This window comes from Tachypleus tridentatus, unplaced genomic scaffold (genome assembly GCF_004210375.1).
Source record: "Tachypleus tridentatus isolate NWPU-2018 unplaced genomic scaffold, ASM421037v1 Hic_cluster_2, whole genome shotgun sequence".
In the NCBI taxonomy this organism is placed as follows: domain Eukaryota; kingdom Metazoa; phylum Arthropoda; class Merostomata; order Xiphosura; family Limulidae; genus Tachypleus; species Tachypleus tridentatus.
This window is the reverse complement of record NW_027467782.1, coordinates 60,850,109-60,877,385: the sequence shown is the minus strand read 5'-3', so window position 1 is coordinate 60,877,385 and position 27,277 is coordinate 60,850,109. Positions and strand designations below refer to the sequence as shown.

The window sequence follows — 27,277 nt, the reverse complement described above, 5'->3', positions numbered from 1 at the left end:
CGAACATAAGACATTTTTGTAATCCAATGCTGTCAATGACAGGTCATTCGTTCAATAAAAAGCCATCTTTTGTTGTTATGATGTCCCTAGGTGTGTTCTAATCCAAGGTGTAAAAGACGATATTTTGGTGTAAACACCAGGAAGGTTTTCTCGACCACATCCCACACCCCATGACACCAGGCCTGCGAGTATGTATGTTCCATTTTCCTTGACTGTCAAAGGTCCTCCAGAGTCACCCTGGATTACAAATACTTATAAATTAGTAAAATATATGATACACATTTTCTGTATATATACACTGCTGGCCAAAATCTTAAGGCCAATGAACATAAAGAAAAAATATGCATTTTATGTTGTTAGACTCAACCACTTATTTGAGTAGAGCTTCAAAAGATGAAAATAAGAAAAAAAAAAAAAAAAACGTTTTTAGCATTTAATAGGGAAAATGTGAACACTATGACATTAGCCTAAATACCAGCTGGTCAAAAGTTTAGGATCATACCAAAAAGAAGTCCTAAACAGGGTAGGATATGCTCAACAAGAGATCTCAGTAGAGAGTGCATGACCGTCATTGCGAGAAACTTCAAATATTCGCTTTGGCATGGCCGATATAAGCGTTTGCAGAAGGCTGGCTGGAATGTTATTCCAAGTGGTGAAGATGGCTTCACGAAGATCATGCACTGTTTGGAATTGACGTCCATTTCTATAGACTTCCCTTGCCATCCACCTCCAAACATTTTCAATGGGGTTCAGTTCGGGCGAACACGCTGGATGGTCCAAAATAATCACGTTATTCGCTATGAAAAAGTCCTTTGTCCTGCGGACATTGTGGATTGCAGCGCTGTCAGTCATTTCCACACAAGCGAGAGCCTTCAGTCAATAAGGATGCTCTGTCCAACATGCCAATGTAGCCAGCTGCTGTTTTTTTCTCATCAGAGAACAAAACCTTTTCTACTTTTCTATGCCCCATGTTTGGTGCTTCTCTGCAAAGTTTAACCAAGCTGTTTCGTAGTGTGGAAGAAGGCGTGGCCTTTGAAGACTTTACGGTTTTTAAAGCCTTTCTCTCGTAGATGCCGTCTTATTGTTCTTGAGCTGCATTCTGGGTCCGTAAGGGCCTTAATCTGGTTCGACGATCGGCTACTGTTTTGCCGGACAACCCGTCGAATCCTCCCGCTCAATGCCGGCGAAAGTTTTTGGGCCAACCACTTGAAATTCTCGTTCCGTATTTCTCAGGATCTTTTAAGAAATTTACAACAGCAGTTTTACTACACCCAATGTCACGTTGAGAGAGACCTTGCTTTTGCAGCTCGACAATTCTGCCATGTTCAAACTCTGTCAACTTTTTAGCCTTTACCATGATTTTACCCAATGTAACACAGGAGATGTCAGTGGGAGATGTTGACAACGCTATTGCTTGAACGCAAATGACTAAATTTCATTACATGTTTACCGATTAATGCTTTGTTTCAGTACGGTCTTAAACTTTTGACCAGCTAGTATTTAGGCTAATTTCATAGTTTTCACATTTTCCCTGTTAAATGCTAAGTAAGATTTCTATTTTCCCATTTCTTATTTTCATCTTTCGAAGCTCTACTCAAATAAGTGGTTGAGTCTAACAAAGTAAAATGTATATATTTTTTTACATTCACTAGCCTTAATGTTTTGGCCAGCAGTGTATAAATATATATATACTCTTAAGTTCTGAATGTTTAATATATATTTACTAATTTTCGACATACACTACCCTTTAAGCAGGCTTGCGTATGGTCAAGTGGTTAAAGAGCTCGACTCGTAATCTCCGGATTGCGGGTTCGGATCCTAGTCGCACCAAACATACTGTCAATTGCAGAGAAGTTATAAACGTTACAATTCATTGGTAAAGAGTGGTCCAAGTGACGACTAACTACCTTACACTCCTGAAGTAGGAGCAGGTAACCCTTGTGGAGTTTTGTGCGAAATTTAAAATAAATCATAGTTTACTAATATTCAACAAACAATGCAGTTTCAAAATTGTTTCTTGAATTTCACACATATACACTAGCTGTTCCTAATCTAGAAGCTATAGACTCGGGGTAATCCTAACTGAAACAGAAGTGCAAACTACACGTCTCCTATCAACAAAAGGTCAAGATCTTGTGACTCTAGATTGAAAGAGGAGAGCCATAAGATACAGGTTTTGTCCCATCTTTCTCATAAGAAAAGAATCGCAGTGTATTTATATGTACTTCTGTTTTGTCATCAAACAGTCAAATATTCTTTAAGAATTACCTGACAGGCATCTCTTCCCCCATCTTTATAACCAGCACAAAACATTTCCTCGTATATTTCTTCCCTCCTTCCCTCGTTCTTGTACCACTGTTGACATTTGACATTTTCTATAACCTGTAGTACTGCTTTCTGTAGTTTACTGGGAATGGATCGAACACCTGAAATTAAAAAAAAAATAGTTGTGCAATTCAATGTTACAGGATCACATTTAGTAACCATGTTGTTACAGGTTAAAGGATCACATTTAGTAACCATGTTGTTACAGGTTAAAGGATCACATTTAGTAACCATGTTGTTACAGGTTAAAGGATCACATTTAGTAACCATGTTGTTACCGGTTAAGGATCACATTTAGTAACCATGTTGTTACCGGTTAAGGATCACATTTAGTAATCATGTTGTTACGATGTGGAAGTCGTCTGTCTACTAACTATGTTGTTATAGGTTAAAGGATCACATTTAGTAACCATGTTGTTACAGGTTAAAGGATCACATTTAGTAACCATGTTGTTACAGGTTAAAGGATCACATTTAGTAACCATGTTGTTACAGGTTAAAGGATCACATTTAGTAACCATGTTGCTACCGGTTAAAGGATCACATTTAGTAACCATGTTGTTACAGGTTAAAGGATCATATTTAGTAACCATGTTGTTACAGGTTAAAGGATCACATTTAGTAATCATGTTGTTATGATGTGGAAGTCGTCTGTCTACTAACTATGTTGTTATAGGTTAAAGGATCACATTTAGTAACCATGTTGTTACAGGTTAAAGGATCACATTTAGTAACCATGTTGTTACGATGTGGAAGTCGTCTGTCTACTAACCATGTTGTTATAGGTTAAAGGATCACATTTAGTAACCATGTTGTTATAGGTTAAAGGATCACATTTAGTAACCATGTTGTTACAGGTTAAAGGATCACATTTAGTAACCATGTTGTTACAGGTTAAAGGATCACATTTAGTAACCATGTTGTTACAGGTTAAAGGATCACATTTAGTAACCATGTTGTTACAGGTTAAAGGATCACATTTAGTAACCATGTTGTTACAGGTTAAAGGATCACATTTAGTAACCATGTTGTTACCGGTTAAAGGATCACATTTAGTAACCATGTTGTTACAGGTTAAAGGATCACATTTAGTAATCATGTTGTTACGATGTGGAAGTCGTCTGTCTACTAACTATGTTGTTATAGGTTAAAGGATCACATTTAGTAACCATGTTGTTACAGGTTAAAGGATCACATTTAGTAACCATGTTGTTACGATGTGGAAGTCGTCTGTCTACTAACCATGTTGTTATAGGTTAAAGGATCACATTTAGTAACCATGTTGTTACAGGTTAAAGGATCACATTTAGTAACTATGTTGTTACGATGTGGAAGTAGTCTGTCTACTAACCATGTTGTTACAGGTTAAAGGATCACATTTAGTAACCATGTTGTTACGATGTGGAAGTAGTCTGTCTACTAACCATGTTGTTACAGGTTAAAGGATCACATCTAGTAACCATGTTGTTACAATGTGAAATAACACATTCACTAATTTGGTTGTCATAGTTTGAAGGATCATATGTACAGTTGTAAACATTAAGTCTAGTTGCTCGTTTAGTGAAACTGTTAACAGCTTCTACATGTACATTTCGAATAACACATGTGATTAGGTTGAAAAGTGACTTGGTTATTGAACTATTATTTACCATGTGCTTTACGACCCCATCCACTGACGGTTCCCAGGCTTCCTGTAAAGTTCTGTCCAAATCGAGGAAGACACACTGGTATAATATGTCGCTTTATTTTCACCGTCTCAGAAAGTTCTAGAAGGGCTATGTCTCCTTGGAAAGTACCAGGGATGTAACCTGAATAAACAGTCTTTCTTTGAACATCGTATTCAGCATGCCGAAGATACTCATTTTGGTTTCGAATATCGTGTTCTCCAAGTCTCACGATCAGGGCGTTCGTTGGAACTCTAGTAAAAGCAAATGAACAACAGCGTGAAGTCCCAATCTGTCTTTAAAACACTTGGAATAGATCTGAATGATACCTGCGAGTTTTTCATTGTAAACCTCACGGAGCAGACAATACCAATATACTGTATGTTTTATGACTTGTGCAGTAATTTATACGTTTAACACTGCATGCTAATAGCTAATATGGATGTTATTAGTTGTAATCCAGTATAAATACAGTTTATTGCTAATCCAGTATAAATACAGTTTATTGCTAATCCAGTATATCCATATTTATTTATCAATCCAGTATAGACACAGCTGGTTCCTAAGCCGATATATTTATAATAAACAATACGCAGGCAGACAACGATTTATAAACATAAATAAGTATTATTGCAGGAAAAACATATGGTATGTTTCCACGAAATGTTGGTTTGTCTTCTTCGGTAAAATTCGGTTAATGTATATAAATATCGTACCTGTGATTACACTGGAATAATGTGATTCTTTACTCAAGCATAGACATAATTAGTTCTTAGTAAAATACGTGGATAACTTATTATTAATCCAATACACAGTGTTAATTCATTGCTAATGATACACCCACCTGTAGACGATACACCCACCTGTAGACGCAGTGTGCAGCAGTCACCACCCACTTTTTATGAATCAGAGCTCCGCCACACAAAAGACGTTTCGATAAATACTTTTTCTTCAGAATCGCTGCCTAAACAAACAAAAATTTCAAACATAACGTTCACGTTATTGAAGCTGTTACTTCAACACAAAACCTAAATATTAATCATCTAACGCCCTCTGTTATGACCCATTCGAATGACAACTCTGAATCTCTGTCTGTGAGAACTTTGTTTGTTCTGTATAAAATACAATAACAGTTTTATTAACGCTTTCAGTTTATAGTTTCATCTGGATGATACATAATGTTAACACTTGTTCCCAGTTCTCCTTTCTAAGATATTTTTAAAGACCCTCTTGTGACGTATTATGTCTGCTGTTTAGCCCAGAGTGAATTATTTTTAAATATCTTATCCTTTATCGTTGCAATCTGTAGTAAAGTACTCATAAACTATAACATTCAACACTATTCTGGACTAACTGGACTGTACAGACTTACCTGCCAAGGGACTTCTCCAAACTTCGTATTTTCTCCGAGAGCCACTTTTGGTCCACGCAGATAAATTTTTCCACACTCTGAAAAATTACAGAGAACCCAATATATTAGTTAGTTTTATAAACATGATTCGCAGCGTTTTACTGATGAATCCATTAAACCTGAAGACAACTAGAAAACCGCAGTTGAAACAAAAACTAAAATAATTTATTAACATGATGGACCTTGAGTGAACTTCTTTTGTTCTGGTTTAGACAGGTCAATAAACTTAAATGTGGAATGTTGTACACGTCAATGATACACGTGAATTGTGTAACATTCCAGCTAAAGGAACAACTTAATTGAATAAATATTTTCATTTTTTATAAGTTCTTCCAAGAACTGTAAACTTTGTAAAGTTCTTATCTTACGTCAGTGTCTATTGTATCAGTGGGGTCGTCCCAAAATGTTTTCTGATTGGAATATTTCATCCGGTTAGCCTGGAATCCAGCTACAAACACCCAGTACAGTGATAGTTTTTATATGTACAAACATTCAGTACAGTGAAAGCTTTTATATGTACAAACTCCCAGTACAGTGACAGCTTTATATGTACAAACACCCAGTACAGTGAAAGCTTTTATATGTACAAACACCCGGTAAAGTGACAGCTTTTATATGTACAAACACCCAGTACAGTGACAGCTTTATATGTACAAACACCCAGTACAGTGAAAGCTTTATATGTACAAACACCCAGTACAGTGAAAGCTTTATATGTACAAACACCCGGTACAGTGACAGCTTTTATATGTACAAACACCAGTACAGTGACAGCTTTATATGTACAAACACCCAGTACAGTGAAAGCTTTATATGTACAAACACCCAGTACAGTGACAGCTTTATATGTACAAACACCCAGTACAGTGAAAGCTTTTATATGTACAAACGCCCAGCACAGTGACAGCTTTATATGTACAAACGCCCAGCACAGTGACAGCTTTATATGTACAAACTCCCAGTACAGTGACAGCTTTATATGTACAAACGTCCAGCGCAGTGACAGCTTTATATGTACAAACGCCCAGCACAGTGACAGCTTTATATATACAAACACCCGGTACAGTGACAGCTTTATATGTACAAACGTCCAGCACAGTGACTTTGACAGTCGCCGATAGTTATATTCCTCGGTGTAAAGCTGACGTCTGATCCAGTTTGTATTCACAATGAAGTTATATTATCTGTTGGACTATCTTTGACAATGTCCTGTATATTATCTGTTGGACTATCTTTGATAGTGTCCTGTATATTATCTGTTGGACTATCTTTGATAGTGTCCTGTATATTATCTGTTGGACTATCTTTGATAGTGTCCTGTATATTATCTGTTGGACTATCTTTGATAGTGTCCTGTATATTATCTGTTGGACTATCTTTGATAGTGTCCTGAATTTTCCTTACACTCGAAATTTATCTTATTTGCTCGTATGATTACTAAGTTAGAAAATAATTCCATTTTGGTGACACAGAAAAACAAAATTTTAAAGCTCGTTTAGAAACAGTAACATTTCATGTATATATATAAATATATATGTGTGAGTGTGTTATATCCTAAAACACATCTAGAATGTTTCCTTTCATCACACTAGAACACATATTAAAACGTATATTATTGTTAGAATGGAAAACTCTGGAGAGAAACAAACACCTTTACCTCCGTCCCTTGGACCATCTGACGTGTTTGAAATGTTTCCCACAGCATCAGGCTTAGTGAAGTCCGATAGGTGGCTGGCCTGTCTTTCATCCACCAAGGGAACACAACAACTCAAATGATTCCGCCTTTACACAAGTCTAAAGCTTGATTCTTGTGATATAAACAGTTGAGTCCAAAGTCGCAGCCATACGTTTTGCCCTGATAAAAACACTTCTGTGGAAGTTCTGATAAAACATACACTTTGTTAAAGAAGCTTAATAAGCGAGGAGATTAAGTTTATTGATTAAATCAAACACTAAGTCCAAACAAAATGTGTCTATAACAATAGATTTATATCAGATTTTGGAAGCTTAAAAACCATTATATTCACTATAAAGTACACATTTAAAATATTTCAGTCGTTAGTTTATTAAAATTACTCACTGAATACATTAGAATATGTGAGTCGTAGATGTATTTGGATGCTGAAATATATCCAAATGTTCAGTATGTGTGGTTTTATTTATGTAACATTTTGTAGTGTTTGTCCTATGAGATTACACCTGTTCATGGTGTACTAACTTAACTTTAAGAATTGTGTTATATACACCTGTTCATGCTGTACTAACTTAACTTAAAGAAGTGTGTTATATAGTTCCACTACCTCTTCATGGTATATTAACTTAACTTAAAGAAGTGTGTTATATAGTTCCACTAACTCTTCATGGTATATTAACTTAACTTAAAGAAGTGTGTTATATAGTTTCACTACCTCTTCATGGTGTATTAACGTAACTTAAAGAAGTGTGTTATATAGTTCCACTACCTCTTCATGGTATATTAACTTAACTTAAAGAAGTGTGTTATATAGTTCCACTATCTCTTCATGGTGTACTAACTTAACTTAAAGAAGTGTGTTATATACTTTCACTACCTCTTCATGGTGTACTAACTTAACTTAAAGAAGTGTGTTATATAGTTCCACTACCTCTTCATGGTGTATTAACTTAACTTAAAGAAGTGTGTTATATACTTTCACTACCTCTTCATGGTGTACTAACTTAACTTAAAGAAGTGTGTTATATACTTTCACTACCTCTTCATGGTGTACTAACTTAACTTAAAGAAGTGTTATATAGTTCCACTACCTCTTCATGGTGTATTAACTTAACTTAAAGAAGTGTGTTATATAGTTCCACTACCTCTTCATGGTATATTAACTTAACTTAAAGAAGTGTGTTATATAGTTCCACTACCTCTTCATGGTGTATTAACTTAACTTAAAGAAGTGTGTTATATAGTTCCACTACCTCTTCATGGTGTATTAACTTAACTTAAAGAAGTGTGTTATATAGTTCCACTACCTCTTCATGGTGTATTAACTTAACTTAAAGAAGTGTGTTGTATAGTTCCACTACCTCTTCATGGTGTATTAACTTAACTTAAAGAAGTGTGTTGTATAGTTCCACTACCTCTTCATGGTGTATTAACTTAACTTAAAGAAGTGTGTTGTATAGTTCCACTACCTCTTCATGGTGTATTAACTTAACTTAAAGAAGTGTGTTATATAGTTCCACTACCTCTTCATGGTGTATTAACTTAACTTAAAGAAGTGTGTTATATAGTTCCACTACCTCTTCATGGTGTATTAACTTAACTTAAAGAAGTGTGTTATATAGTTCCACTACCTCTTCATGGTGTATTAACTTAACTTAAAGAGGGTGTTGTATAGTTCCACTACCTCTTCATGGTGTATTAACTTAACTTAAAGAAGTGTGTTATATAGTTTCATTACCTCTTCATGGTGTATTAACTTAACTTAAAGAAGTGTGTTATATACTTTCACTACCTCTTCATGGTGTATTAACTTAACTTAAAGAAGTGTGTTGTATAGTTCCACTACCTCTTCATGGTGTATTAACTTAACTTAAAGAAGTGTGTTGTATAGCTCCACTACCTCTTCATGGTGTATTAACTTAACTTAAAGAAGTGTGTTGTATAGTTCCACTACCTCTTCATGGTATATTAACTTAACTTAAAGAAGTGTGTTATATAGTTCCACTACCTCTTCATGGTGTATTAACTTAACTTAAAAGTGTGTTATATAGTTCCACTACCTCTTCATGGTGTATTAACTTAACTTAAAGAAGTGTGTTATATAGTTCCACTACCTCTTCATGGTGTATTAACTTAACTTAAAGAAGTGTGTTGTATAGTTCCACTACCTCTTCATGGTGTATTAACTTAACTTAAAGAAGTGTGTTGTATAGTTCCACTACCTCTTCATGGTGTATTAACTTAACTTAAAGAAGTGTGTTGTATAGTTCCACTACCTCTTCATGGTGTATTAACTTAACTTAAAGAAGTGTGTTTATATAGTTCCACTACCTCTTCATGGTGTATTAACTTAACTTAAAGAAGTGTGTTATATAGTTCCACTACATCTTCATGGTGTATTAACTTAACTTAAAGAAGTGTGTTATATAGTTCCACTACCTCTTCATGGTGTATTAACTTAACTTAAAGAAGGGTGTTGTATAGTTCCACTACCTCTTCATGGTGTATTAACTTAACTTAAAGAAGTGTGTTATATAGTTTCATTACCTCTTCATGGTGTATTAACTTAACTTAAAGAAGTGTGTTATATACTTTCACTACCTCTTCATGGTGTATTAACTTAACTTAAAGAAGTGTGTTGTATAGTTCCACTACCTCTTCATGGTGTATTAACTTAACTTAAAGAAGTGTGTTGTATAGTTCCACTACCTCTTCATGGTGTATTAACTTAACTTAAAGAAGTGTGTTGTATAGTTCCACTACCTCTTCATGGTGTATTAACTTAACTTAAAAAGAAGTGTGTTATATAGTTCCACTACCTCTTCATGGTGTATTAACTTAACTTAAAGGAGTGTGTTATATAGTTCCACTACCTCTTCATGGTGTATTAACTTAACTTAAAGAGTGTGTTATATAGTTCCACTACCTCTTCATGGTGTATTAACTTAACTTAAAGAAGTGTGTTGTATAGTTCCACTACCTCTTCATGGTGTATTAACTTAACTTAAAGTGTGTTATATAGTTTCATTACCTCTTCATGGTGTATTAACTTAACTTAAAGAAGTGTGTTATATACTTTCACTACCTCTTCATGGTGTATTAACTTGACTTAAGAAGTGTGTTGTATAGTTTCACTACCTCTTCATGGTGTACTAACTTAACTTAAAGAAGTGTGTTATATAGTTTCACTACCTCTTCATGGTGTATTAACTTAACTTAAAAAGTGTGTTATATAGTTTCACTACCTCTTCATGGTATATTAACTTAACTTAAAGAAGTGTGTTATATAGTTCCACTACCTCTTCATGGTATATTAACTTAACTTAAAGAAGTGTGTTATATAGTTTCCTACCTCTTCATGGTGTATTAACGTAACTTAAAGAAGTGTGTTATATAGTTCCACTACCTCTTCATGGTATATTAACTTAACTTAAAGAAGTGTGTTATATAGTTCCACTACGTCTTCATGGTGTATTAACTTAACTTAAAGAAGTGTGTTGTATAGTTTCACTACCTCTTCATGGTGTATTAACTTAACTTAAAGAAGTGTGTTATATACTTTCACTACCTCTTCATGGTGTACTAACTTAACTTAAAGAAGTGTGTTATATAGTTCCACTATCTCTTTACGGTGTATTAACGTAACTTATTCAACTTATCGAAGATGTTTAACTAGGTCGCTGAGTACTCACTTAAGACGTGGCGAATAAGTTGTACAGTCTCGCGTCCGGAACGTTAGATGTTACGTTCCGCCCAACATCAGTGATCGTAGCTTGGGGTTTACAACAGAAGATGAACAGTCCTAGTAAAAGATGCTTCATTATTCTGTAAAGAAACAGTGGCCAGTAGGTGTAAATGTGTTACATATACATTCATTTCATTGGAATTATTACCATTGTAGAACCGAAATATTGTTCATGACCTTTTGATGAAGATTCTGACATTACGTTAGTTGTGTAATGACTTTGAGGTAGTTTTTTTACTGACGTTAAAGTTAGTTTATTTACTGACTTAAAGTAGTTTATTTAATGACTTAAAGTTGGTTTATTTACTGACTTTATAGTAGTTTATTTACTGATATTAAGTTAGTTTATTTACTGACTTTAAAGTAGTTTATTTAATGACTTAAAGTTAGTTTATTTACTGACTTTATAGTAGTTTATTTAATGACTTTAAGTTAGTTTACTTACTGACTTTATAGTAGTTTATTTACTGATATTAAGTTAGTTTATTTACTGTCTTTAAAGTAGTTTATTTAATGACTTAAAGTTAGTTTATTTACTGACTTTATAGTAGTTTATTTACTGACTTTGAAGTAGTTTATTTAATGACTTAAAGTTAGTTTATTTACTGACTTAAAGTAGTTTATTTAATGAGTTTAAATTAGTTTATTTAATGACTTTAAGTTAGTTTATTTACTGACTTTAAAGTAGTTTATTTAATGACTTAAAGTTAGTTTATTTACTGACTTTATAGTAGTTTATTTAATGACTTAAAGTTAGTTTACTTACTGACTTTATAGTAGTTTATTTACTGATATTAAGTTAGTTTATTTACTGTCTTTAAAGTAGTTTATTTAATGACTTAAAGTTAGTTTATTTACTGACTTTATAGTAGTTTATTTACTGACTTTATAGTAGTTTATTTAATGACTTAAAGTTAGTTATTTACTGACTTTAAAGTAGTTTATTTAATGACTTAAAGTTAGTTTATTTACTGACTTTAAAGTAGTTTATTTAATGACTTAAAGTTAGTTTATTTACTGACTTAAAGTAGTTTATTTAATGAGTTTAAATTAGTTTATTTGATGAGTTTAAATTAGTTTATTTACTGACTTTAAGTAAGTTTATTTAGTAATTCTACGGTAGTTAAAGTATAATCATAAGTAATAATGCTAGGAATAGGTAATAATTTTAGAAATATCTAATAATTACTTACACTAGTTAAAAAGTGGTAATACAAGGGGTATAGATGATAAACAAATATTCATTAAATATCCTACGAACAAAGACGAGAAACGTTTCTTTAGGATTACCATAAGCAATCTTTAAAAATGCACCATTTTCGACGGACCGTAATTAAATCTATCTATTTGACCACTAGCTAGACTGTCCTACGTGACTTTGTAACCTGGTTAAATCAACTTACGTCCTGCTGTGTCTGTTAAGCCACATTCTTCTCTTAACATTTCTAAAGTAGATTACTGGAGGTAAACACCAATCATCTCTTCCACTTATTACGAAACACCCTCTTAACAACAGAACTAGGAATATTGGTTACATACCCCCAGATTTCAACTTTTCATATTCTGTCTCATCGGTATCAACATTGGATTAATTATCTGTCATTTGCAACACGGTGAAAACTTTATATCTCAATCAAAACCTGCTAGTGACAATAATGACGTCATGTGTGCACCAAGTAGCTGTTGTAATAACACTGATATCCAAGGATATTCTTACTCGGTGCAAGGCTGTTAATGACAATAGTAGCGTCACATGTACACCAAGAATGTACACCATTCATGACATAGAATTATACACATACTTTATTAATAACACTAATATCTTACTCAATCCAAAGTTGTCAGTAATATACAAGATTGATACTTGCTCAAAATCCAATACTTACAAGAATAACTAAGTAGATATTTTAGTCTTAGAAATTACATCCACGGTTTTCTTAGGCCTCTGTACACGTTAATACGACCGATCCAAAGTGAAATAAATAACTCTGTATGAAAAGAAATAATTATATAGGTAACGGCAAATTGGGTCGTTTTCACAACTTGCGGCGTCAAATTTGGTTAGTTATTCCAAGAAATATTTCAGTTATGACATAAGACAATCATTTATTTTTCTCTTTAACAAACTTGTAGCAAGTATACAAAAGTTTGTCAGTGAAAAGGCCGAAGAGTTCACGTCAGATTCCTACATATAAGGACTTTGAAAATGTATGACGTATTATATCTTTCAGGAAGTAAAGATTTCTCTGCGAATTCCGGAAAAGAAATCTAGCCAGATACCGTAAATAATGCCATATATTTAACTAACTTCATGAGCTTCGCTCTAATTTGCTCAAGAAACAAATACTGACAATATTCCTTGAGAGGGGGGCTAACTAAACATATTCTATGTCGAATATTCCTTGTGGGGAGCTAACTAAACATATACTATGTGGAATATTCCTTGTGAGGGGGGCTAATTAAACATATTCTATGTCGAATATTTCTTGTGAGAGGGGGCTAACTAAACATATTCTATGTCGAATATTCATTATGAGGGGGCTAATTAAACATATTCTATATCGCATATTCCTTGTGAGGGGGCTAACTAAACATATTCTATATCGAATATTCCTTGTGAGGGGGACTAATTAAACATATTCTATATCGAATATTCCTTGTGAGGGGGCTAACTAAACATATTCTATATCGAATATTCCTTGTGGAGGGCTAACTAAACATATTCTATGTCGAATATTCCTTGTGATGGGGGCTAATTAAACATATTCTATGTTGAATATTCCTTATGAGGGGCTAACTAAAAATATTCTATGTCGAATATTCCTTGAGGGGGCTAATTAAATATATTCTATGTCGAATATTCTTTGTGAGGGGGCTAACTAAACATATTCTATGTCAAATATTCCTTGTGGGGGCTAACTAAACATATTCTATGTTGAATATTTCTTGTGAGGGGGGCTAACTAAACATATACTATGTTGAATATTCCTTGTGAGGGGGCTAATTAAACATATTCTATGTCGAATATTTCTTGTGAGGGGTAATTAAACATATTCTATGTCGAATATTCCTTGTGAGGGGGGATAATTAAACATATTCTATATCGAATATTCCTTATGAGTGGCTAATTAAATATATTCTATGTCTGTACTTTAAGTAATTCAGTTATCGAATCGTGAAACGGTCTCTGTTCCTAAGTTCTTGGTTCTATTTGGGTTTGGGTGATCTATGAACAAATGTTCAGAAACGTTAAACGAATAACTACAATTTGTGTTCCGAATGCTGAAGGTTACTTGATATGAAATCAAATCACTTAGTAAACTTGTACAGTCAGATGTGACTTACACAGCATAAAGAGAATCGTGTGTGTATTAAAGTTTGTTTATAAAATATTAACAAATAGAACAACATTATTTCACTACAAACACAAATATTGATAATTCAGCTTTTAATAATATTCAGCATGACAATGAAACGAATTGATAGGCACACTACTAATTTATTAGGTGAGAAAGTTTAAAGAAAAATTATAATTCCTGTCACTTGGGGTTCGTAATGATTATATGTTGTTTATTTAACAAAACGACTCAAATCAAGTAATTTAAACTATATGATGATGTCACATTCACAAAATTTATAATAATTACATTTTCTTTCACAAGGGAGACTGTTGTGTAAGACAATTTACGTTACAAGTTCAAATCATTTAATTATGTATTAATTAACAAGGAGACTGTTGTGTAAGACAATTTAAATTACAAGTCCAAATCAACAAAATTTATATTTTATTTCACTAAATACATAGTTCAGTAGGAAAGTTTAACTTATAAGTTCAAGACACAATAATTATATTGTATTCAATGGAGACATTGTTGAGTAAGACAGTTTATATTACAAATTAAAGTCACAATATTTATATTATATTTCAATAAATACATTGTACAGTAGGAAAGTTTAAATAATAAGTTAGAGACACAATAACTATATTATATTCAATAAACACACTGTTGTGTAAGACAATGTATATTACAAGTTCAATTCAAAATAATTATACATTAATTCACGAGGGAGACGGTTGTGTAAGACAATTTAAATTACATCTTGAAGTCACAATAATTACTTATTGATTCACAAGAGAGACTGTTGTGTAAGACAATTTATATTACAAGTTCAAATCAAAATAATTATATTTTATTTTACTTAATACATTATTCATTAGGAAAGCTTAAATTATAAGTTTAAGACAAAATAATTATATTCAATAAAGACACTGTTGAGAAGGACAGTTTAAATTACAAGAAACAATACTAATGATTTATATAAAAATACATTGTTGGGTAAGACAGTTTAAATTACAAGTTTAGCACATGATAATTATATTATATTCAATAAACACATTGTTGAGTAAGACAATTTATATTACAAGTTCAAGTCAGAACAATTATATATTAATTCACAAAGGAGACTGTTGTGTAAGACAATTTAAATTACAAGTTCAATTCAAAATAATTATACATTAACTGGCAAGGGAAACTGTTGTGTGAGACAGTTTGAACTACAAGTTCAAGTCACAATAATTATATATTAATTAACAAGGGAGACTGTTGGGTAAGAAAATTTAAATTACAACTTCAAGTCACAATAATTATATTTTAAGTTATGTTAATTAAATATACAACATTATAAATCATTTGTATCAGTGACACAGTATAATGCTAAACACCTTTCACTCAAATTCCAATTCTAGGAATATTTTCATTATCATTACGTTTTCATCCAGAATGTTCTCTGGAACTCGTCTTTTATGAGTTTTGATTTAAAGATTACGAATCATAATGAACACATTGTACCATGCAAGGAAATCTCTCATCATTTTGTAAGATTTTCTATGATCCAGTCTTTAAACTTTGAGATACGAGTGGAAACACCCGGAAGGTTAGGTTCTCCACAGCCAATTCCCCATGAGATAATCCCCGCCAGAAACCATCTGCCGTCTTCTCTTTGAACCTGTACTGGCCCTCCGGAATCACCCTAAAATCAAGTTTGTATCACACTTTTACATTAGATATATATAGTTGTACGATCTTAACATATATTACAGGGTTTCTGTTTCTTCTCAATACAATAGCCCTACACTTTTTCAATAACAGAGGGCGTTTTTTGACTTTCCTTGTCACCAGGTAATACAAAAATCATGCTTTAAAAGTGTTTTGGAACATACTGATACCCTTTCCAATATTATATTTATTGTCTACACATCCGTGTATTGTGTTACTGTTTCAGCTCTCTACAGTGTTATATAGGAAAACGTTTATTGTCTACACATCTGTGTATTGTGTTACTGTTTTAGTTCTCTACAGTGTTATAGAGCACAATGTTTTATTGTCTACACATCCGTGTATTGTGTTACTGTTTTAGTTCTCTACAGTGTTATAGAACACGATGTTTTATTGTCTACACATCCGTGTATTGTGTTACTGTTTTAGTTCTCTACAGTGTTATAGAACACGATGTTTTATTGTCTACACATCCGTGTATTGTGTTACTGTTTCAGCTCTCTACAGTGTTATATAGGAAAACGTTTATTGTCAACACATCCGTGTATTGTGTTACTGTTTTAGTTCTCTACAGTGTTATAGAACACGATGTTTTATTGTCTACACATCCGTGTATTGTGTTATTGTTTTAGTTCTCTACAGTGTTATAGAACACGATGTTTTATTGTCTACACATCCGTGTATTGTGTTACTGTTTTAGCTCTCTACAGTGTTATAGAACACGATGTTTTATTGTCAACACATCCGTGTGTATTGTGTTACTGTTTTGTTCTCTACAAATGTTATAGAGCACCATGTTTTATTGTCATACACATCTGTGTATTGTATTATTGTTTTAGCTCTCTACATTGTTATAGAACACGATGTTTTATTGTCTACACATCATCTACAGTGTTATAGAACACGATGTTTTTTATTGTCTACACATCCGTGTATTGTGTTACTGTTTTAGTCTCTCTACAGTGTTATAGAACACGATGTTTTATTTGTCTACACATCCGTGTATTGTGTTACTGTTTTAGCTCTCTACAGTGTTATAGAGCACAATGTTTTATTGTCTACACATCCCTGTATTGTGTTACTGTTTTAGCTCTCTACAGTGTTATATAGCACGATGTTTTATTGTCTACACATCTGTGTATTGTGTTACTGTTTTAGTTCTCTACAGTGTTATAGAACACAATGTTTTATTGTCAACACATCCGTGTATTGTGTTACTGTTTTAGTTCTCTACAGTGTTATAGAACACGATGTTTTATTGTCTACACATCTGTGTATTGTGTTTTAGTTTTACAGTGTTATAGAACCATGTTTTATTCTACAGTGTTACTGTTTTATGTGTGTTATAGAACACAATGTTTTATTGTCAACACATCTGTGTATTGTGTTATTGTTTTAGTTCCCTACAGTGTTATAGAACACGATGTTTTATTGTCTACACATCCGTGTATTGTGTTATTGTTTTAGTTCTCTACAGTGTTATAGATCACAATGTTTTATTGTCTACACATCCCTGTATTGTGTTACTGTTTTAGCTCTCTACAGTGTTATAGAACACAGATGTTTTATTGTCTACACATCCGTGTATTGTGTTATTGTTTTAGTTCCTCTAGTGTTATAGAGCACAATGTTTTATTGTTCACACATCCGTGTATTGTGTTATTGTTTTAGTTCTCTACAGTGTTATAGAACACGATGTTTTATTGTCTACACATCCGTGTATTGTGTTACTGTTTTAGTTCTCTACAGTGTTATAGAACACGATGTTTTATTGTCTACACATCCGTGTATTGTGTTACTGTTTTAGCTCTCTACAGTGTTATAGAACACGATGTTTTATTGTGTACACATCCGTGTATTGTGTTATTGTTTTAGTTCTCTACAGTGTTATAGAACACGATGTTTTATTGTCTACACATCTGTGTATTGTGTTACTGTTTTAGTTCTCTACAGTGTTATAGAGCACGATGTTTTATTGTCTACACATCCCACATTGTGTGTTTTAGTTCTTACAGTGTTATATACGATGTTTTATTGTCTACACATCCGTGTATTGTGTTACTGTTTTAGCTCTCTACAGTGTTATAGAACACAATGTTTTATTGTCTACACATCCGTGTATTGTGTTACTGTTTTAGTTCTCTACAGTGTTATAGAACACGATGTTTTATTGTATACACATCTGTGTATTGTGTTACTGTTGTTTTATTGTCTACACATCTGTTTATTGAGTTACTGATGTTTTTATTGTCTACACATCTGTGTATTGTGTTACTGTTTTTTAGTTCTCTACAGTGTTATAGAACACAATGTTTTATTGTCTTCACATCTGTGTATTGTGTTACTGTTTTAGCTCTCTACAGTGTTATAGAACACAATGTTTTATTGTCTCACATCTGTGTATTGTGTTACTGTTTCTTTCCCTAGTCTTACCTGACAAGAATCTCTTCCTCCGTCTTCATACCCTGCGCACATGAATGTACCTGGGATATACTCGCGTCTTCCAGCGGCTAAAAACATATTCGTACATTTCGTGTTACTAACTATAGGCATCTGGAGTTCTTGCATCATGGAAGGTAAAATGCCACCTAAAGCAACCAATAATAGTTAATGATATGAGGAGAACGTTAGAATAGATCAAATAAAATGTCAGAACATGAAATGCTACTTGAAAGTAACTGTTACAATATAATATGAAACAATCTATTAAATATTAAACATTATTTATACCGAAAAGAAAGCTTGAATTTCTAAATTTCTAATAAATAAATGTTGCATAATATTAGAAAATATTATAAAGACGTTTTCGCTTTTATCTGAAACAGTATGACACCAACAAATACTTTTGTTTTCTTGTTTACCATATCTTAATGTTTGTCTATAATGGTGACTGTCTGTGTCTGCAATATGTCAATGTTCGTCAAGGTAGTGACCAACCTGGTCTCCAGTATGTCAGTGTTTGCCAAAGTGACTCTCAGAAAGCTATCTGATGGACCTTGTTGAGAAAAGAATCAAACTGTCAGATTTATAAAGATTATGCAGCCTGTTTATCAATACATACCTTCACTAAGACGCCCCCAGCCAGTAATGGTAGCGTTATGCCCTTCCAGGTCCTCATTATCATGAGGCAGGCAGATGGGTGCGATATGAGGCCTAAACTCGACCGGTTCGTTCAGTTTCACCAGGGCTAAGTCATTCTCGTACGTGAATAAGTTATACTTTGGGTGAACGACTTTTCTCTCTGCTCTTCGTTCAACAAACGGAAATGGTTCGAGAACACTGGAAAAGTCGTATTCACCAACTCGTATACGAATCTGCGGCACGTGCAAGCTGTAGGTCAACAAAAAAATATGAGCAAAAAAATGTACTTGCTTTGATTCGGTATTGTTCTTTAAAAGTAATTAAAATAAATAAGTTACTAGACTGGTAAAGTAGGATTTAAAAGTACGTTAAATAAGTCGACATTTTGCAAGCGTTAACAGAGCAACATTTAGACAAGACAATGGTAAACGGAGATACGGGTTAAAATATATGAAGTGTCATACGAGGATGTTCACTGATAGGAGCTTAAGTTTCTTTGGTTAAAAGGTTTTATTTAATTTTATGTCTTATATAGTTTAATTGAAAGTTATTTATTTGATTACTGGTTGTTATTATATTATGTTTTATAATGTAATGTTTCAAAGCATAAAAACTTCAGTGACCATGTTCTTTCACTCGAATTTCAACAAAGTTTCTCTCAGCATCAAAAAGGACACATTATTCTATATATTGGATTCACATGTATCAGGTCATCCTGTAAATAATGTCCGAAAATTTAATACACAAAGTGCATCATCATGTCTGTCTTTGTAGAAGGTTTTAATGACTAAAATACATAGTAGGACGTGTATAAAAATGTTCAGACAAATAAAAGAAACTAACCCAACTACACTTTTTCAGATCATTAATCAAACAAACCCTTATGTTTGTCTGTTTTTTTTTATTTCACGCAAAGCTATACGAGTGCTATCTGCGCTAGCCGTCCCTAATTTATCTGTGTAAGACTAGAGGGAAGGCAGCTAGTCATCATCACCCACCGCCAACTCTTAGACTACTCTTTTACCAACAAATAGAGGGATTGACCGTAACATTATAACGCTCCACGGCCGAAAAGGCGAGTATGCCTGGTGCGACAGGGATTCGAACTTGCGACCCTCGGATTACGAGTCGAGTGCCTTAACCACCTGGCCATGCCGGGCCCAAACCCTTATAAAGATGGATGTGTCTGAGGAGCACATTAGGCACATAATGATTTATGAGTTTAAAAAACACAATAGTGTAGCAGAAACTACACGAAACATTCAGGGTGTTTATGATGTGGAGTTTCTTAATGAAATAAAATCTCGAAAGTAGTTTCAAGAGGTTCAGATCACGTGATTACTGCTTAAGTGATGCGCCACGTTAAGGTCGATCTGTTGAGTTTAATGATGACTTGCTGCTGGCTGCACTTTATGAAGATTGTGCTGTAACAGTTGAAGAACTAACACAGAAGTTCAATTTAACAGTTTGGAAAGGTGTCAAAACTTGGAAAATGATTTAACCTTAGACATATGTACCTCTCTATAGTTCTTTTTTTTGGTCAGATTAGTCACTAGAGATAAAAAAATGGATATGTTATAAAATGTTTAGCACAGCAGACAATGGTTCAGTGTAGGTAAACTGACTGAAGCACAGCCTAAAATGATCCTCCATCCTAGGAAAGTCTTGTTAAACGTTTGGTGGGATATTGTTGGCGTGATCCACTTTGAGTTGCTGCCACTCAATGTAACAGTTACATCAGATATCTATTGTCAACAGTTCGAGTGTTTGAATGTTGCACTGAAAGAAAAGAGGCCTGCAGTTGTAAAAGTGTTGTGTTACACCAGGATAATGCACAGCCCCATACAGCATGTTGTGTTACACCAGGATAATGCACGGCCACATACAGTCTGTTGTGTTACACCAGGATAATGCACGGCCACATACAGCATGTTGTGTTACACCAGGATAATGCACGGACCCATACAGCATGTTGTGTTATACCAGAATAATGCACGGCCCCATACAGCATGTTGTGTTACACCACGATAATACACGGCCCCATACAGCATGTTGTGTTACACCAGGATAATGCACGGCCACATACAGCATGTTGTGTTACACCAGGATAATTACAGCATGTTGTGTTATACCAGGATAATGCACGGCCCCATACAGCATGTTGTGTTACACCAGGATAATACACGGCCCCATACAGCATGTTGTGTTATACCAGGATAATACACGGCCCCATACAGCATGTTGTGTTACACCAGGATAATGCACGACCCCATACAGCAGTGATCACATCTGTAAAGACTGACCAGCTGGAGTGGGAAAAACTTCCACATCTTCCTTATTCTCCAGACCTGCTTCATCTGATTATCATCTAGTTCAAAGTTTGCAGAACGATCTTGATGAAAAAGAACTTGGAACACATGAAGATGTCAAAACTACCCTCTCTACATTCTTTTCCCTCAAACCCCAAGAATTTTATAAAAGTGACATTCAGAAGTTTGTGAATCATTGGCAGGAAGTAATTAATAATAATGTAACATACATTCCTTATAAAATAACTTTAAAAGTGTTTGAAGTTCTTTCTCTTTTTCTGAACGTAAAGTCGGACATTACTTAAGGAATGACCTGATAGATTACTGAAGAAAATTGAAAAGACACTCATCCAGGCAACACAATTGATCTCCGCTCCGGACATGACCTCTAGTGACAACTTTCAAGACCAAGTTTTTTATAAGTAAAATACAAAACCATCCAAGCACTGAAACATGAAAGAAACATACAAACAGAAGAAACACTCATTGTTAAATCAGATAAAACTGTCACGTCAATCATTAATAAATATCACCACGATAAACAAATACAGATAGTTTAAACGAATCTTTAATAATACATTATCCACTTCAGTTTATCGTAAACCCACCAGGTAGAAACCTCTCACCTTTTCTTTTCTAACACTAAAGTAACCAGAATTAACACCTGCTCCACAAAATTTTATCATAAAACAACCAGTTAAAAACTACATTCTTTATGTCCATCCATATAACATAGAAACAAAACTATCAAAACTGTTCGTAATTTTTATATAGAAGAGGCTGCAGTCGAGTTGTCGATTAAAAAACGTAAAAATTTGTAGCAACGGTTTTGTGTGTGTGTGTGTGTGTGTAATGTCTTATTATTAATATTGTGAAGAGTTCTCACAGGAGTGCTTGAGTATTTTTATTGTAAACAGGTTTACACGGAGAAACTGTGCTTATAACACCACGACAGTAGAATAGAAACACCAATATCTCTTTAATAGTGCGCTATGGAGAAATTCTGATTTTAACGTTAGAATATTTATTTAGGTGTATTCAATTACAGTTCATAACAAGTAATGAAAAACTTCTTTGTACGATATTCCAGAACATTTACTAAGACGTTATAATACTTATGTTTATAAACAGTAGTGTCCGTGTGTCACGTTCTTTGTATTCTTACAAAGCACTTATGGCTGGGTGTCACGATCCCTGTATGCTTACAAAGCAGTAATGTCGTTGTGTCACGATCCCTGTATGCTTACAAAGCAGTAATGTCGTTGTGTTACGTTCCCTGTATGCTTACAAAGCAGTAGTGTCGTTGTGTTACGTTCCCTGTATGCTTACAAAGCAGTAATGTCGTTGTGTTACGTTCCCTGTATGCTTACAAAGCAGTAATGTCGTTGTGTTACGTTCCTGTATGCTTACAAAGCAGTAGTGTCGTTGTGTTACGTTCCCTGTATGCTTACAAAGCAGTAGTGTCGTTGTGTTACGTTCCCTGTATGCTTACAAAGCAGTAATGTCGTTGTGTTACGTTCCCTGTATGCTTACAAAGCAGTAATGTCGTTGTGTTACGTTCCCTGTATGCTTACAAAGCAGTAATGTCGTTGTGTTACGTTCCCTGTATGCTTACAAAGCAGTAATGTCGTTGTGTTACGTTCCTGTATGCTTACAAAGCAGTAGTGTCGTTGTGTTACGTTCCCTGTATGCTTACAAAGCAGTAATGTCGTTGTGTTGTTGTTCCCTGTATGCTTACAAAGCAGTAATGTCGTTGTGTTACGTTCCCTGTATGCTTACAAAGCAGTAATGTCGTTGTGTTACGTTCCCTGTATGCTTACAAAGCAGTAGTGTCAGTGTGTTACGTTCCCTGTATGCTACAAAGCAGTAGTGTCATTGTGTTACGTTCCCTGTATGCTCACAAAGCAGTAATGTCGTTGTGTTACGTTCCTTGTATACTCACAAAGCAGTAATGGCTGGGTGCAAGAACAAATAAAACTATATTATTTTGAAAAGAACCACGTTTTACTTATATAATGCTAACCAGTCGTTTTGTTACTCACCAAAACAACTTATATTATAGGTTTTACTTACATAATGCTAACAAGTCGTTTTGTTACTCACCAAAACAACTTATATTATAGGTTTTACTTATATAATGCTAACAAGTCGTTTTGTTACTCACCAAAACAACTTATATTATAGGTTTTACTTACATAATGCTAACAAGTCGTTTTGTTACTCACCAAAACAACTTATATTATAGGTTTTACTTACATAATGCTAACAAGTCGTTTTGTTACTCACCAAAACAACTTATATTATAGGTTTTACTTATATAATGCTAACAAGTCGTTTTGTTACTCACCAAAACAACTTATATTATAGGTTTTACTTACATAATGCTAACAAGTCGTTTTGTTACTCACCAAAACAACTTATATTATAGGTTTTACTTATATATGCTAACAAGTCGTTTTGTTACTCACCAAAACAACTTATATTATAGGTTTTACTAATATAATGCTAACAAGTCGTTTTGTTACTCACCAAAACAACTTATATTATAGGTTTTACTTAAAGACAGAGCATAGTAAACATGAACGTTTTACTCACTCGTGCACACAATGGCCGGCTGTAATAATCCAATCCTTACTCAGAACAGCGCCACCACACCGATGCGTGCTGGAGAAACCAAAGAACGACGACTTCCGAACCGAAACCTGTTGAAGTGTTAGATGTTACCTAACCGTTGTTAAGAAAATCCCTCAAATCCTGGCGTTTTTAGACCGATATTTGTTGACAAATTATTCATTCTTTGGATTATCTTAATTTTCTTCTAAAATTATAAACCTCACAAACACTTTTAATTCTGGAAATAAACGAACTCAAAATACCAAATTTATGAATTTTCTGTAACCTTCAGGATAGGAAACATAATGTTTACTTGATTGTACAAACCTTCAAATTAACAATAAATAAAAGATATTCCAAATATCTTTAAAATATAATTCACGTTGAATTTTTAAGTAGAAAAAAGGGAACACACGTTAATCAATTTCTAACCCTTTGATAGGACTAATAAAACCATTTCAGTTCCTGATTAAATAAAGAATTATTTAAAATACGAATATTCGAATTATATAAAACGAAAATTAGCTGTGAATAAGTTTAACCTTATTTATGAACAGAAACCATTAATATATAACATATCATTTGAAAAACATGAATATTAATATATTTTAAAAAATATTACACTCTTCTTTATTTCAAAAGATTTATGTTACCTGCCATGGCCAAGCACCGAAGGCTGTTTTCTTACCCCCCACGATTTTTCTTTTCGGAAATAAAGGGGGTATGCCACAATCTAGGAAGACAGAATATTGTTTGTCAAACGTATGCAGATAGAAATGATTACACTGGGTTTTGAATGTATTGTCCATTCTCACGGTATGTCAACGCTAAAATCAGGGGTTCGATTCCCCTCGGTGGGCTGAGCAGATAGCCCTTTGCGGCTTTGCTATACGAAAAACACACACACACACACACACACACCATTCTCACGATAGAAAAAAAGGTAAATAGGTCATAATAAAACAGCAAACATTTATTAAGACATGTACTAAAAAAGGCAAATAGGTCATAATAAAACCGCAAACATTTATTAAGACATGTACTTTCAAAATGTTGTCAATGTAACAATAGACCTAAACTATATACATACAGAGAATCTTTTTTAGTCTAGCTAATTACTTATTTCCTTAGAAATACTCAAGTTAATATATGTAAATATATTCTTATGATCCTTTATGGCCTAGTTAATATTTATATCCACGAAAATATAAATATGTATTATATAATATATAATAGTGACACAGCTGACACAGTAACAGTGACACTATATAATGTATAACAATGACACAGCTGACACAGTAACAGTGACATTATATAATGTATAATAGTGACACAGCTGAAACAGTAACAGTGACATTATATAATATATAATAGTGACAAGCTGACACAGTAACAGTGACATTATATAATGTATAATAGTGACACAGCTGACACAGTAACAGTGACATTATATAATGTATAATAGTGACACAGCTGACACAGTAACAGTGACATTATATAATATATAATAGTGACACAGCTGAAACAGTAACAGTGACATTATATAATATATAATAGTGACACAGTTGAAAACAGTAACAGTGACATTATATAATATATAATAGTGACACAGCTGACACAGTAACAGTGACATTATATAATGTATAATAGTGACACAGCTGACACAGTAACAGTGACATTATATAATATATAATAGTGACACAGCTGACACAGTAACAGTGACATTATATAATGTATAATAGCGACACAGCTGGCACAGCAACAGTGACATTATATAATATATGACAGTGACACAGCTGACACAGTAACAGTGACATTATATAATGTATAATAGTGACACAGCTGACACAGTAACAGTGACATTATATAATATATAATAGTGACACAGCTGAAACAGTAACAGTGACATTATATAATGTATAATAGCGACAACAGCTGGCACAGTAACAGTGACATTATATAATGTAATAATAGTGACACAGCCGACACAGTAACAGTGACATTATATAATAGTGACACAACCGACACAGCATCAGTGACATTATATAATGTATAATAGTGACACAGCTGACACAGTAACAGTGACATTATATAATACATAATAGTGACACAACTGACACAGTAACAGTGACATTATATAATGTATAATAGTGACACAGCTGACACAGTAACAGTGACATTATATAATATATAATAGTGACACAGCTGAAACAGTAACAGTGACATTATATAATATATAATAGTGACACAGCTGACACAGTAACAGTGACATTATATAATATATAAAAGTGACACAGCTGACACAGTAACAGTGACATTATATAATATATAATAGTGACACAGCTGAAACAGTAACAGTGACATTATATAATATATAATAGTGACACAGCTGACACAGTAACAGAGACATTATATAATGTATGATAGTGACACAGCTGACACAGTAACAGTGACATTATATAATGTGTAATAGTGACACATCTGACACAGTAACAGTGTCACTATTATATATTATATAATGTCACTGTTACTGTGTCAGCTGTGTCACTATTACACCCAAAGTAGTATTTTTTTAATATTTTACATCCAAACACAATCGTGCTTGACCAAAGTAACTCCAATTTATTTCAAAAGTTCAACATTCTCTAGTATTAACTTTATAACATGGTTGATAGTTTATACTGTCACAAAGGTTAATATACCAACCTTTAATATAATCCACTGGTGTCGGAACAGATGTGTTTAAAGAACTATCAGTTGAAGTCCAATGATGAGAAATAACTGTTGTTTTCATGAAGGATGTTCTTGGTGTAACAGTGACACTTGGGGGCAGATTCGATGTTATGTATTCGATGTTTGAAACAGCTGTGGTTGGCTTATTATTGACCAATGGTGATGTTTCCGATGTGAGTGTTGAAGCTTCTGTCTTCTGGTCATTGACAGGACTTCTGCTTCCACAACAGCTCCTGATGAGATATTTGTCGATACAGTGACTGAGATGAACACCGTCAATCTTCACACACTCCCAGACGAACATACAATTCCCTTTCTGTCCAAGCTTGTTTTGACATGTCTTCGGGTGGATTTCTAGTCCAGTAGCTTTGGAAAAAGAATTTAAAAAATAACAATTTCCTGAAGTCCATTGACTGGACTGTGACATAAAACTCAATATAAACCTGCCATATTAGTAGAGACCATCTTTAGATAAACGTTTATTAAAACGACGTAATCTCCTTAGTTGGGACATACTGCTTATGTGTATAATAAGCAAAAGGATTGAGATAATTTTTGTTTGTTTTAAACTGTGACACTGAATAAACCAAAGCTTATACGATTTCCCGCTATATCATATTTTAACTTATTAATGCATCTAAAGTGG

At 33.6% G+C, this 27,277-nt stretch overlaps 1 protein-coding gene across 1 annotated transcript; it reads right to left on the bottom strand.

Moving 5' to 3' along the window:
- LOC143242348 (transmembrane protease serine 9-like) lies at positions 1-26,991 on the bottom strand. Its single transcript, XM_076485705.1, has 12 exons — positions 26,605-26,991; positions 24,552-24,631; positions 23,881-23,987; positions 18,957-19,225; positions 18,329-18,483; positions 15,712-15,869; positions 7,058-7,182; positions 5,362-5,438; positions 4,853-4,953; positions 3,975-4,243; positions 2,269-2,426; positions 1-237 (listed from the first exon to the last, which is right to left on the bottom strand). The coding sequence occupies exons 1-12, from the start codon at positions 26,933-26,935 to the stop codon at positions 76-78; spliced, it is 1,992 nt and encodes a 663-aa protein (XP_076341820.1). The 5' UTR covers positions 26,936-26,991; the 3' UTR covers positions 1-75.
- Between the last annotated feature and the right edge of the window lie 286 nt (positions 26,992-27,277).